We start from the raw sequence: 13,682 nt of genomic DNA, 5'->3' as shown, positions 1-13,682 counted from the left end.
AAAGTCTTTCCACACTGATTACATTCATAATGTTTCTCTCCAGTGTGGATTCTCTGATGTGCAGAAAGACTGCTCTTGGTTGTGAAAGCCTTTCCACACTGATTACTTTTGTTAAGTTTCTCTCTAGTGTGGACGTTCTTATGGGCAGCAAGATGGCCTCTCCGTGTAAAAGTCTTTCCACATTGAATACATTCATAAGGTTTCTCTCCCCTGTGGATTCTTTGATGGCCAATAAGGAGAGAATTGTAGCAGACCAACTTCCCACATTCATGACAATCATAATACTTCTCCCCAGCAGCAATTTTATGAGACCTATCAAGATCTAAGTTCCAAGCAAAGTTCTTCCCACACTGAGGACAGCCATAACTTTCCATTCCAGGGTGAAATCTAGGCTGACAAGGAAGAGATGCGTGATGGGATGAGCTTGCTTCACTTTCATTATATTCCTCAAGCTCCTCTCTAATGGGAATTTGCTGATGAGTAATGAGCTTAGAGTTCTGACTCCAGGTCTTCCCACCTTTATTACTTGCACAAAGCATTTCTCTGGTACCATTTTTCTGATGTTTAATGATGTCTGAACCCCAGTTCATTTCCCATGGATTACCTGCATACACAAGGTTTTTTGTAACATATCAGTATAAAAAAGATGATTCTACCTCAAACTGGAAATCTACCATGGACAACTTCCAATGCCTTTCAAATTTAGAACATAATTATCATACAATCCTTGTTTTTTTTCTCTTTTCCCTCACAGGTGGCTACCGTTACATACAAATAGCATTTTCCAATTTTCTCAACAATTTTTTACCAAATAATGAATTCTAATCCCCAAGAGATTAAGCCTTTACACTTCTGAAAACAAGGTTATTATGTTTATTTGCCATTGGGTATATACACTCTTCTATTGGCCCAGCTCTCTGTTTCTTATGCTGTGGCAGAGACATCTGATACTTCCTGCCTTAATAAGCACAAGATCTGGTAATGCTAAATCTCCTTCCTTGACATTGGTTTTTCATCATTTCCTTTGATATTGTTGACTTTTGTTTTCCCAAATGAATGATTCATTAAACATTATTAATAATTATATTTAGTACTTTTTCTAAATGAGTAAAAAATTAATTTTGGTAGTTTGATTGGAATGGTATTGAATATGTAAATCAGCTGGATAAAACTGTCACATTTATTATATTGCCCCCCCCATGAAAAATTAATACTTCTCAAAATTTATAAATCTACTTTTACTTCTATATAAATGTTTTTATAATTTGATTTATATAGTTCCTGTTTTTGTTTTGGCAGTCGGATTCCCAGAAGTTTATACTGCCCAGAGTTTGAGGCAATTTGTTTTCTTCCTTTAAGGAGATTCGTGGAGAGTCCGAATCCCCTTCTATTCTTTTTGGTTTTTTTTTTTTGTTTGGTCTTTTTGCTTTTAGGAGGGGAGAAAGGCAGGGCAATTGGGGTTAGGTGACTTGCCCAGGTCACAGGGCTAGTAAGTGTTAAGTGACGGAGACTGGATTTGAACTCAGATCCTCCTGACTCCAGGGCCAGTGCTCTATTCACTGTACCAACTAGCAGCTCCCCTTCTATTTTTAGCATGACATTTGAAGTGAAATTATTAGACACCTGATTGATGATAAAATAATTAACTTGAAAAGGTGACAAGCCAAGACCAAAGTGAACGGAGTTTTGGTGCATGCAGAAGACTGTGCACTCCATAAAGCTTCTGAGGTGAGATTCACCAGAATATGGATCCATTCTCTGTCACTTGTACTAATTTTGGCCTGACAATTAATATCAAGAAAATAGAGGAAATCATCCTTACCCAGGGAGAGCAGGTTCTGTATATTCTCCAGCATGACCTCCATGTACAGCTCTTTCTGGGAAGGGTCCAACAGGCCCCACTCCTCCTTAGTGAAATCAATGACCACATCCTTGAATGTCACCAACTCCTAAGCCATCAAAAGTCACATGAATTAGAGCTGAAAGACTCCAGAATTCATCTAGTCCAACCCTCGTCAACTTAGAAGAGGAAACTGAAGCCCAGAGAAGAGATTTGTCTAAAACTCATAAAACCTTTAAGAGTGGCAAAAGCAACAGATGAAATCAGTTACCAAGAACCCATTGGAATGTGGAGAAAAAGAATTTTAGAATCAAGATGGAATAATAAACGTTAGAAAAATGTCTTCATTAGACAATGCTGGAATCGGGGGCAAGACAAGTGATCCCTGAAGACAGAACAAAGAAATGATCACGTCAATTTGCTTAAAAAAAAAAAAAAAAGCAGAACATATGGGAAAGCATGAAGAGACTTCTAAAGAGAGATTACTCATGATCTGGCCTCCAGTGAGTGGAATGAGACTGTTTCCAGTCAAGTGAAGAAGAGTTCTCTCTTCTTACACTGAGGGGCTGAGGTGACCCTGGATGTGATGAATCATCCTCAAACACCTTCTGTCTGTGCTTTACGGTTGCTTTCAGTTGTTCATGGAATACATTCATGTATTGTAATATTTAACTATACAGAAATAAGAGTAATTATGTGGGGAAAGGACGGTTCCTTCCTATATTAAAATGTAAAATTTTACCAACTTGCATTAGAGATTGGGCTAATTCATAAGAAAGGTGTTGATCCTTTATGGAAAGTTGTGTCAACATGCTGCTACAACTCTAGAACATTGGGGTGAGGGTTAGGGAGTCAGGAGTCAGACTGATGGTGATCGTACAATTGAGTGACCACTTCTGCAAGTCCTCTGCAGCTTGGCAGGGCTCATCTATTTTCCCCATCTGCCACATGCAAAAAACATGGGTGTAGGTAAGGCACTTGGAATTTGACACTTTCATTTCTGGCAGAATGGGATAATTCAGTTTTTTGTTTCAGAACTTTTTAATATATTTTTAGTTTTCAACATCCATTTCCACAAGATTTTGAGTTCCAAATGTTCTCCCCGTCTCTCTCCTACCCCCACCCCAAGATGGCGAGCATACTTATTGCTCCTTCCCCCAGTCTGTCCAGCCGTATGTTGCACCTATCCCTCCCCTTAACTCTTACTTTCTTGGAGGACAAGATGGATCTCTATACAACATTGCCTATATATCTTATTTCCTGGTTGCATGTAATAGAAATTTTTTTTTTTGTCTTTTGGAGGGCAATAAGTAACTTGCCCAAGGTTACACGGCTTTTTTGTGTGTGTGGGTTTTAAGTGTCTGAGGCCAGAACCGAACTCAGGCCCTCCTGACTCCAGGGCTGGCGCTTCACTCATTGCGCCACCTGGCCACCCCAACAGCAATTTTCTAACATTTGCTTTTAAAACTTTGAGTTCCAGATTCTCACCTTTCTTGCCTCATCACCCACCCCCCTGGGAAGACTAGCAATTCCACATTGTTTATACATGTGTAGTTATGCAGAGCATTTCCATAGTAGGCTTCTTGTGAAAGATTAACTGTATTTACCTCCTCTTTCCTCTTAATTTTGTCTTTTGTTTATGTCCCCAGGCCTTAACACTGTGCACGGCAGTATTCAGTTGTTTCAGTTCTGTATAACTTTTCTAGAATCCATCTGAGATTTTCTCAGCAAAAATACAGGACTGGTTTGCCTTTTCCTGCTCATGCTCATTTTAAAAATGGTGAACTGAGGCTAACAGAGTTAAGTGACTTAAGTGACTCAGGATCACACAGCTAGTAAGTGTCATCAACAGGAGAGCCTGTGTCTATGTTCTCTATGGAACTGTGAGATCCACATGCCCATCAGGAATGCTGTCACTCTCGAGTGGATCAATGACCCAGTTTCCTGTCTGTCTGTTACCTGTGCTCCCTTATTCTTCCTGTCCCTGGCAAGGACCCTGACAATCATCCCATTAGGATCAAATGAGACAATATTTATATGGCTCCTGGCACATAGCTGACATTATGCATCCATTTCCTTAATCCTTTCCAGTCTCCTTCCACCTTTGCCCTCTTCTCTCTGACCCAGGGACAATGGCTTCCTGGCTGATCCTTGGCTGACCCTCCAGCTCTTGACCCTGAGCCTTCCCAATGACTGTCTCTGAAACTTGGCCTGTCCTCCCCCCTCATGTGGGTGTCCTGGTTTCCGTTATATCTCAGGTAACATCTCCCCTGAAAGCTAGCTGTTCCTGGTCCCTCCATCTCATAGGCCCAATGATTTGCCAGTCTGTGCCTTATAATGAAATTCATTAATCAACTGCCTGATTAACGGCACTGTTTCTGTCATTCTCAGGGCACAGACTGGCTCAGTAAAATCATGCTAACACCTCCATCTTCTGCCGGGACCCCTCGGCCACCCAGCCCTCCAACCCACACAGAAATGGATGTTCCTCAAGGACAGAGGCTTTATTTCTCTCCCTTCACAGAGTGTTTTGTGCTTTCTCTTACCATGTACACACATGTCTCAGTACACAGGTGTGTGTGGGAGCCAGCATGAAGCAATGGCCAACAACCCACTGCCCACTGGCCTGAGATTCCTGAGTCCTGGGTTCAGATCCTGCCCCTGTCACTGGAATCAAGTCACAGTCACTGTCTGGGCCTCAGCTGGGGAGGCAGGAAGGCCCTTCTAGGACCCCAAGCACATCACAAGCTTTCCTCATTTAACATTCTTTCACTAAGGCTTCATTCCCATTCACTGTTGGCCTGCCCCAGGGGTGGGGACTGGATTCAAGAACACAGGGCCTTCATCTGAATCCCTGACAGGGGAATGTGGATGCAATCATCAAGACCTGAGGTCCCCTTGGGCCTCAGACACTTGTGTCTGAGGTCTGTGTGGCCCTGGGCAGGTCACTTCATCTCTGGCTGCCTCCATTTCCCCTTCTGTAGAAGGGGATAAAGCTTCCTTGGCTCTCTTGGATTCCACCGTGGCTGATGCTGGTCAGGTCTGTGGATGGACTGCACTTGATATGAGGTGCTTGGGATCTATGTTTGTAAAATCAATTTGTAATTACCAATTTATAACATCAGTAGTGATGGGGTGCTTGGGATCTATATTTGTAACATCAGTCTGTAAAACTTTGTAACATCAATTTGTAAAACCAGTTTGTAAAATCACACTCCACCCCCCCCCCCAGCCTCAGAGCATTAACTCTGCCCAGCAACAACTCATGACTTTTTCCTTCACTAAAGTATCTATAAACATTCCAGCTTAGGCAACTATTATCTCCCTCTTGTACAGTGTCCAGCTGCCCCCATGAGTCCTTCAGGATCCTATCTCTAGATTGACTCCTTGGCCTATTATCCACACACTGAGTCTCTTTAGCCTTGGTTCCTAGACATCCATCTTGTCAAACATGACACTGATGGGAGGCAGACTGGGCACTTCTCAGTCAGCCCTTGACCATTGGCCCACTTAGTGACGTTTCAAGCCTAAAACCACACCTCCAGGTAGCCCCCCTTTGGGTTTTTTCCCAGTGAATCATGGGCAAAACACCTGTGTAGTTACATTAAAAATGCATGTCCCTTTAAAAACTGGCCCCACCTTAACTCCTCCCTAATCCCACCCTTAATCACCTAGTTAGCCTAATTGGCAGGGGTTCTACTTTGGATTACCCTATAAAAATCTTAATTCTACCCCTTTAAGGTTTCAGGTCCCATAAAGGACTCTTGCCTGCTGTACAGCCTAATTACCCCTGCCCCCTGTAAAGCGTAAAATAAACTTTTACAACTCTGACTCCAAGTCTGCTTGGGCCTACTGAATTCTTTCCAGACTGAATCGAAGGCTTTCTGATCTTAGATAAAGATCAGAGTTCCTGCTGAACCTATTATGAGCCATTCCACTCACCTGGGATGAGGGTCTCTGGGTCTCAGGGGCCATTCTCCTTGGTCTCTCTCCTAGGAATAGGCTTTGGACCACAGCAAGCTGACCTGGGGAAGGAGAAGAACCTCAGGGTGGGAGAAACATTGACTTAATTTCTCTTCCTAGGAAGGATGCTGGAGTGACTGAAGGTGAGCTCTCAGAGCAGGTACAAAGGCCCTGCCCTCAGGGGAGAGACTTCACCGGGGGGGGGAGGAGAATGGCAAGTGAGACCGGGAGAGCGTCGTCAGAGCAGTAGGGAAGGTCAGGTTTGGAAGTGAACTTCTTCTTAACAGGAAGACTTGCCACCCTCCAGAACTCCTACTTTTTGACCTCATGCCCCTCCCCCATCCTCCTAGAGGGACCTGGAGGCAGAAGGGACTTGGGATCCCACAAGGCATAAGACCAGTCATAGGCTCAAGGGCTCCAGACCCAGAGCCCTGCCTCTACCTGATACCATGGGTGAGATCCTCATTGAAAGCATTTAACAACATGAATGAAAAGATCATGTAAGCTGTGCATCAAGGTCAGCTAATGCACTGATGGTAAATTCTTCAGCTTGAAAAGGCCAAGACCAAAGTGGAGGGAGGGTTGGGGCAGGACTTTCTGTTTGCAGATGACTGTGCACTCAGTGCAGCCTCTGAAGCTGAGATGCAGCAAAATCTGGATCAGTTCTCTGCTGCTTGTGCTCATTTTGACCTAACAATGAGCACCAAGAAAACACAGGTGCTCCATCGTCCAGCCCCAAACAGCCACACCTGGCACCAGTGGGTACAGCAAATGGAGTCACAAATACAGAGACTCCTTAAGAGTCTACCAATATGGCGAATGTTTAATAAACTTTTCTTTGTCCGAGAGAAGACTTGAGTTAAATTCATTTTGAAGGACCCAACGTGGTGGTATTTTGGGCTCTCAGGCTACCCAACCCTATACCTCATCATTTTATGATGGCCCTCACCAATAAACATTTCAATAATGCACATGCTTACAGGAAAGGTGTAACCCAGAAGAGCTGGAACCAATCACAGCTCTGAAGGGAGGAACAGTGGGAAAATTCAAATGAAATGAGCGTAAGAAGGGCTTGCCCTAGTCTGATCCTTTGTAGTCCTTTTAGGGAGGCTGCCCTTTTATTCATTACAGAATAACTGAAAATAAAGATCAGGAAACTTCCTGGATTCTCAACTTGCCTAGTTATTCCCTTGACAGAGCACATAGATTTTCATTTTTTAGCAAAGATTTCACCCCAGGACAGAAAAAAATGTCAATACCAGGCTACCCCAAGTCTCCCAAAATCCAGACAAAAGAATCTGTGTCCACCTGAGCAGGAGCAGAACTCAATGAGCTTCTCTACCTTAGATTAAATTATTTGTAAATTTAAGTGGGGCTTGACCAGGAACAGGGGAGTCAATGCAATCCCTTTATCAGCAACATACTTCACAAGAAAAAGTGGAATTACAGTCAGTTCTTCAGAAGGAGTAGGGTGGGGGAGAAACTCTGAATCATCAAGATATTAGTTATTAATAATTATTTTCACACCTCCTACCTGCCCTCCTGACTAGAGGGCCTGAGTTCCAATTCTACCAAGGCATTTATTTCGGGACAGTTACTTGACCCTCCTCTGTAATAATTAAGTTTATGGGGACTTCTCTTCAAAGTTTCTATCCCTAGAAAGACAAAGCTTAACAGAACTACAATGCTATTTCCACAGATTGCTGGCACCAACATTTCATGGAGACCAAGGCTTGTAAAAACCCTTTGCCCAATATGAATGGGATATTATGTCTTCTACACCAGCCCCTAGCTCTACAAATTGGGAAATGGGGAGATAAGAACTGATACCAGGTGCTGCAGCCCTCCCAGTTCTTCTTAGGTGATTCCCCTTCCAGGAACAGGCCTCAACCTCAGACAATGGGAAGACTATCCACCCTGGAAGGCCCTTCCAGTCTCCCAAGGGCCTGAGGATCCTTGAAGGTGGAGCTCAAACCCTCCCTCCTGCAGCCCTGCCCGGTTGTCTTCCTCCGTTCCCAGCTACTAGTCCCTCCCTCTCAGAGATTACCTTTCATCTGTCTCCTCTCTTTATAAGCTTCATCTAAGGAATCATGTACAGGCTATGTATAAAAAGTTGTCTCTTGGGAAGAAAGGAGAGGGACGAAGAGAGAGTAAAAGGATTCTGAGAAATGCTTCATTTCCTGCTCCAGAGGTTCATCTACCAAAGGAGGTGGGGGGAGGGCAGACAGTTGCAGGGCTGTGGAGACCAGGGTTTAGAAGGAAGACAAAGAGTTGGGGGAGGGGATCCAGACTTACTTTCTCTCCCAAAGGCTCCTGGTCCTTTGATGTCTTCTGGGTCTGGCTAGAGAGCTGAATGAAAAGGGAGAGGGATTACTCCCTGAAATCTGTCCCCCAACCTTCCACAACTCCCAATATTTTTATCTCTTCTCCCTCCACCCCTTTGCTTTCCTAGACTGGCCAGGTTAATCTTGGCTCCACCCTGCCCCACCTCCTCCCAGCCCAGGTGGGTTGGAGTGAGGTTGGGGGAGGGCAGAATATCCACAGCTTCCTTTACCCAATTTGGGTTAGTTAGGTGGCCTGGGGTCAGAGCTGCTGCCCCTCCCCCAATAATGCTGCGATGCCTCCAAAAGACCACTCCTTCCTTTGAGCTGGGGGAACCCATCCCAGACAGGGCCCTGACAGAATCAGATTTAGGGCTCCCAGAGATCTTAGTTACTTTTCTATACCAGAGAGCAGGACACAATGATCCATAGCCTTCCCACTTCCCCAGGCTCCCTTCTGCCTAACAGAACAAGAAATTATAATCTTTCACTTTTATACTCCACTTAAAGATTTCTCAATCAACTTTTAACAAAATGCCACCACCTGAGCCCTGGGTTATCAGAAGAGCTGCCTGGGGAGGGGCTCTGCTTGGCTCTAATCTCTCCCCATTCCAGCCCAGCCCCAAAATAATTTTTCTAAAATGCAGGGTACATGGGAGTTTTTGCTTGTAATTCATGTGTTAGTCCTAATCATTTTCTACAGCAAGCTTTTAGGGATCACCATGTGCAAGGAGGTAACAAACACAACTAATCGGTTAGCTTTGGCTGCAGAGGGAGGCAATAAGCAATATCCTTTAGACTCTCTGTGGCCTGGTAGAGACAGACCCTGGTACTTGCTTAGAGAATATGAAAAAGCTAAAGAAGGAAGTAAAGAAAACTGCTGTCCCAGTTTTGTGATGGAGATGCAGACACAAATCATGAAATCCCCTTAGCAGTTCCTCATAGAAATACCATAGTGGACAGCTCCCCCTTCTTATAAGCACCTACTTCAGACTACTGATTCCAGAAAGAGGGCACCTTCTTTTGAAGGTGCTGGATAAGATTACATGGTTAACATACTAAGATTAATAGAGAAGAGAGAAATTTCCTCCAGAAAGAAGAATAAAAAGCCAGCAGCTTCAAAGTCAGAACAGATGGAAAAGAAAAGAATTCTTTACTGCTCTATTGAGAGCTAATAACAAAGGTTTGGGCAGAGCCACAGTAAAAGGCCTATGGCCTCATCCAATGGGAAGATTCCATCAGAGTTCAGGGGGTTCCCAGAGCCTGCACCTCATCACCTGGACTTTGTTGATGAGCTTCAGTGAATCAGAGGAGAGACAAGGACTTCACTCTCTTTGTGGTGATATCTTACCTGCTTGGGGGGGGGGGGAGCCTAGGATGTGAACAGCTGGGGTATAAATGCAGAGGCAACTAGAGGTTGGAAGATAGCGGTCTAGTGGAGGAGAATCAAGCAGTAGCCCAGTGGATGAGCAGAGCAGTGGAAGACTTGAGTGTCAGTGAGCAGAGAAAGCTAATGGAGAACCTTAGTAGGACAGGCTGTGACAGTGAGTCACCTTCATTGAGTGAATTTTCTTAGCAATTTTGAATTTCCCTGCATTGAACTTATTCCAGATGGCCCCAGGGAAGAGGTTACCCATAAAGAGGGTAGGATTGCTCTGGGGACCCCAAAACACTAACACACCGGGTCCTGCCGAATGAGTTAACCGGAAGGGTTCGGTCAAGGGTATCTAAGAGTAAGGTTTGATATTTGGTGATTCTGCCACAGGGTTACACTGAAACCTAAGACTTTGGAATGTGACTTTGGCAACTACATACAAGAAGACTGGGTAAAGGAGACAGCATGGAGGAAGAAGGCCAATTAACAGGGGATGCCAGTGTTTCAGCTGAGAGGTACCAGGGCCTTGACTTCAATGATGGCCCCACAAACAGTGAAGGACAAAGAGATCATGGACCTAGACTGTAAAAGATCTGGTAAATGGGGGCATTTATACTTTCTTTTAGTCTCTTTCAGACTTGGAGACGAGGACTGAAACCACAGAGGAAACACCAGACAATATTTCAGAAGATGCATCGTCCAACAGGTTGACAGTTGAAAGACTCAGAAGGCAAGGTCTTTGGTACTGTATTGATGAGGAATCTGGAGATCAGAGGCACCATGGAAATCAGGAGAGTGATTTGAAACACAGCTAAAAACCAAAAGATTCATGTAAGGGATAAGACTTATGAAATGTGATGAATGTGGGAAAGACTTCAGTCATCACTCAAAACCTATGAGGCACCAGCTGTTTCACACTGGAGAGAAGCCTCAAAATGTAATGACTCTGGGAATCCAATCAATCAAAAGGCAGACCTTACTGTACATCAGAGGATTCATACTGGAGAAAAACCTTATACATGTCAGGGATGTGGGAAAGGCTTCAAGACAGCTTCAAGTTGTACTGTTCATGAGAGGATTAATTCTGGAGAGAAGGCTTATCATTGTCAGGAATGTGGGAAAGACTTCAAGACAGCTTTAAGTTGTACTGTTCATAAGAGGATTCATTCTGGAGAGAAGCCTTATCATAGTCATGAATGTGGGAAATCTGTCAGAGAAAGCTGCGAACTTATAAATCACCATCAAATTCACACTGGAGAAAAGCCTTACCAATGTAATGAATATGGGAAAGCCTTCTCTGGTAGGTCAAGCTTTGTTAGACATTAGAGGAGTCATTCTGAAAAAAAAAATCCTACAAATACAGTGATTGTGGGAAATTATTCAGTGAAGGTTCAAAGGTTCAAACTATTTACGATCATACAGTTCATATAAGAGAGAAGTCTTATAACATGTCAAGAATGTCAGAAAGTATCTCAGATTTTCAGTCTTATATTACAATTTAAAGAATACATATTATAAAGTATATACATACACAGACACACACACATACATACATATAATTGGAAGTCTTCCTGCCTCCTCAGACCCTCTTATATACATCAGAAAATTCCTATTGGAGAGTAGCCTTGCAAATGTAATGAATGTGATACAATGTTCAGACAACACTGAATCCTTGTCAAACATCCGAAAATTCCTATGGGATAGAATACACACAAAGTTAATGAATAAGGGGAAATCCTTTCATGTTAATTCAGCAATAAGTACTCCTACTGCAGACAAGCCTGACCTCTCACAGGTAACTGTTGAGAAATGGGTTTCACTTCTGCAATGTGTGTATTTTTATTCCTTGGTTTTTGATTCATGTTGCAACTTATTTTTGGAAACAAGGAATTCAGACCATTCATGCCTATTGTTGTAAATAATAAGTGCTATTTTTCTTATGTGACTAGATACAAAGGAATGTAATTCTGAGACCTTCTATTTTTGGGAAAATGCTGCTTTGTGTCGCAGGTCATGAGAAGGGTTGGGGAAGGGGATATGCTTTATTTAGTGCCTTTCATTTAATCTCCATAGCAACCTTGGAGGGTTAGTGCTATTATTTTCCCTACTTTACAGTTGAGAGCACTAAGGCAAGCAGAGATTTAGTGACTAGTCCAGGGTCACACAGCAAGTAAATGTTTGTGGTTGGATTTAAGACTTTCTTCTTGCTGGAAATCCTTTGGCAGGCCACAGCCTTTGTCCATATGTTGTGCCAGGAGCTGTGTTAGTGCTGGGGGTACGAAGAAAGGCAAGAGATAGTCCCTATCATGAAGCAATGCATGAGTGGTGAGGTGGTACTGATGGGGTACCTGGGGTCTAAACCAATTTGTAAAACCAGTTTGTACAATTGTAACTGCAATTTGTATTGTAAAATTGTAATCCGTAAAAGCCCTTTCCCAGCCTCAAACTCTGCCCCTTCCCCCTAGGCAACACCAGGGGCCTGATCAACTCTGAGGGCAAGTCTTCCCACCAACCACAAGGTCCACTACCAGGCCTATCACCAAAGGGCTGGGACTGGAAAGAGCAAGGTAAGAAGCAAAGACAGGGGCCCCTATACTGGACAGCAAACACTCCTGGGGCTACCACTTCATAGCACAGAAATCTTTTTTTAAAAAAGCCCCTTTCAGGACCTCCAAAGACGAGGATGACAGAGTGAACCCCACTTGCTCCAAACCCCCCCTCTGACCCTGAAAATATAGTAACTATTGTCCAGGGCAAAACACTCTACAGTAAAGGCTTGGGATCCTAGAGGAAGGGCGTGGTTAGGACCCTGCCTCAAAATGGGTAGAAAGCAGACTACAAAGACAAAGACTCTGGAGTCCTACTATCCTCAGAGGGAGGAACCAACCTCAGAGGGAGACAATGTGGACTCCACACCCACAGCTGAAACTTCAACAGGGAATGGATCCCAAGCACAGAAGGCTCTCCTAGATGAGATCAAAAGGAACTTTGAAAGCAAAATGAGATAGAAGAGAAAATGAATAATTCTCTCAAAACAAAAATAGCAGAATTAGAAAAGCATTATAATGAGGAAAACATCTCTCTAAAAAGAAAAGTGTATGATATGGAAAAGGAGCTTCAAAAATTAACCAAGAAAATGATTTGCTAAAAACCAGAATTAAACAAATGGAAACAACTCTATGAGGAACCAAGAAGTAGCCAAGCAAAACAACAAAAATGAAAAATTAGAAAAAGAGGTAAAATACCTCAAAGAAAAAATAACTGACCTGGAAAACAGATCCAGGAGAGATAATCTGAGAATCATAGGCCTATGTAGCAGCAAGCACCCCAAGCGTCCTCAGGATTTGCCGCCCATACAGGTTCTTGGATCTGCTTTGTTAAAGGAAAGCAACTCAAAATGGATTAACAAGCTTACTTTAATCAATCAGACATATATCATTTACCTTGTTCAGGGGAAAAAGGTCAGCACCCCGAACTTCAAAGCACACAGGCAGAATTATCAAGACATTAACAGATCAAGTAGACAGTTTTCCAAACTGTCCAACCATTTCATCCATACCCAGTCAACATCACGGTTTCCACATCTGGGTTTTTCAAAGCCGGGGGATTCTCAACAACAGCTTCCCAGAATTCAGATCAAATCACAGAACACTTCTCAAAGTGAGTCCCAAAACAAAGCTACACATCAGGGCTTATATAGCCTTCTCCTGGCTCAGAGAATGTAACAACCTTATTGACTCACTGGCCAATCAAGAAGTATCTACTGAAAAACAAGCCTCCCACCCCAGGCTTCAGGTGCACTTTAGCCTAGGGGCAGGGAAGATCTTCCAAATTTGCATTCCCATTACATTCAGCCCCAAGATCTTTCATGCCCATAGCATGGACAATTTACTTTTGAATTAGCACTAAACATCTCTTAGGTCACATTTTCAAGGTACAGAACTAAAGTTACCAAAGTGGCCACTGGGCCTTAAACAAACACAAAGTACATAGCATTATTACCTCAATTCAAAACAAGAGTTCAAATAAAGTTCTCTGGGGGGGGAGGGGTATCCTTCCCCTCACACAGCTCCAGCCCCTGCCTCCAAGCACAGAGAGGGGGCTGGGCAACAAAACCAACAAGGTGGGGTCCCTGGGGATCCAAGGCACTTCATCCCACCCACCATAGTCACAAGTCCATCCT

General features: G+C 43.5%; 1 protein-coding gene and 1 pseudogene across 1 annotated transcript in view; one reads left to right on the top strand and one right to left on the bottom strand.

The window, feature by feature from the left end:
• LOC138168146 (zinc finger protein 665-like) overlaps positions 1 to 13,676 on the bottom strand; it is a 168,583-nt gene extending 154,907 nt beyond the window's left edge. The window contains 6 exon segments of the mRNA XM_069097184.1: positions 5,783 to 5,865; positions 8,099 to 8,152; positions 10,769 to 10,850; positions 11,053 to 11,192; positions 12,387 to 12,485; positions 12,766 to 13,676. Coding sequence (XP_068953285.1) covers positions 5,783 to 5,815 — 33 coding nt within the window. The 5' untranslated portion in view covers positions 5,816 to 5,865; positions 8,099 to 8,152; positions 10,769 to 10,850; ... (1 more) ...; positions 12,387 to 12,485; positions 12,766 to 13,676.
• LOC138168138 (zinc finger protein 665-like) overlaps positions 1 to 13,682 on the top strand; it is a 552,079-nt pseudogene that overhangs the window by 456,719 nt on the left and 81,678 nt on the right.

The sequence above is a fragment of the Petaurus breviceps genome, unplaced genomic scaffold (assembly GCF_028583685.1).
Source record: "Petaurus breviceps papuanus isolate PSGF00001 unplaced genomic scaffold, PetGlider_PUasm1.0 355, whole genome shotgun sequence".
Lineage (NCBI taxonomy): Eukaryota > Metazoa > Chordata > Mammalia > Diprotodontia > Petauridae > Petaurus > Petaurus breviceps.
The sequence above is the reverse complement of the archived record's forward strand: the minus strand, read 5'-3'. Positions and strand labels throughout refer to the sequence as shown.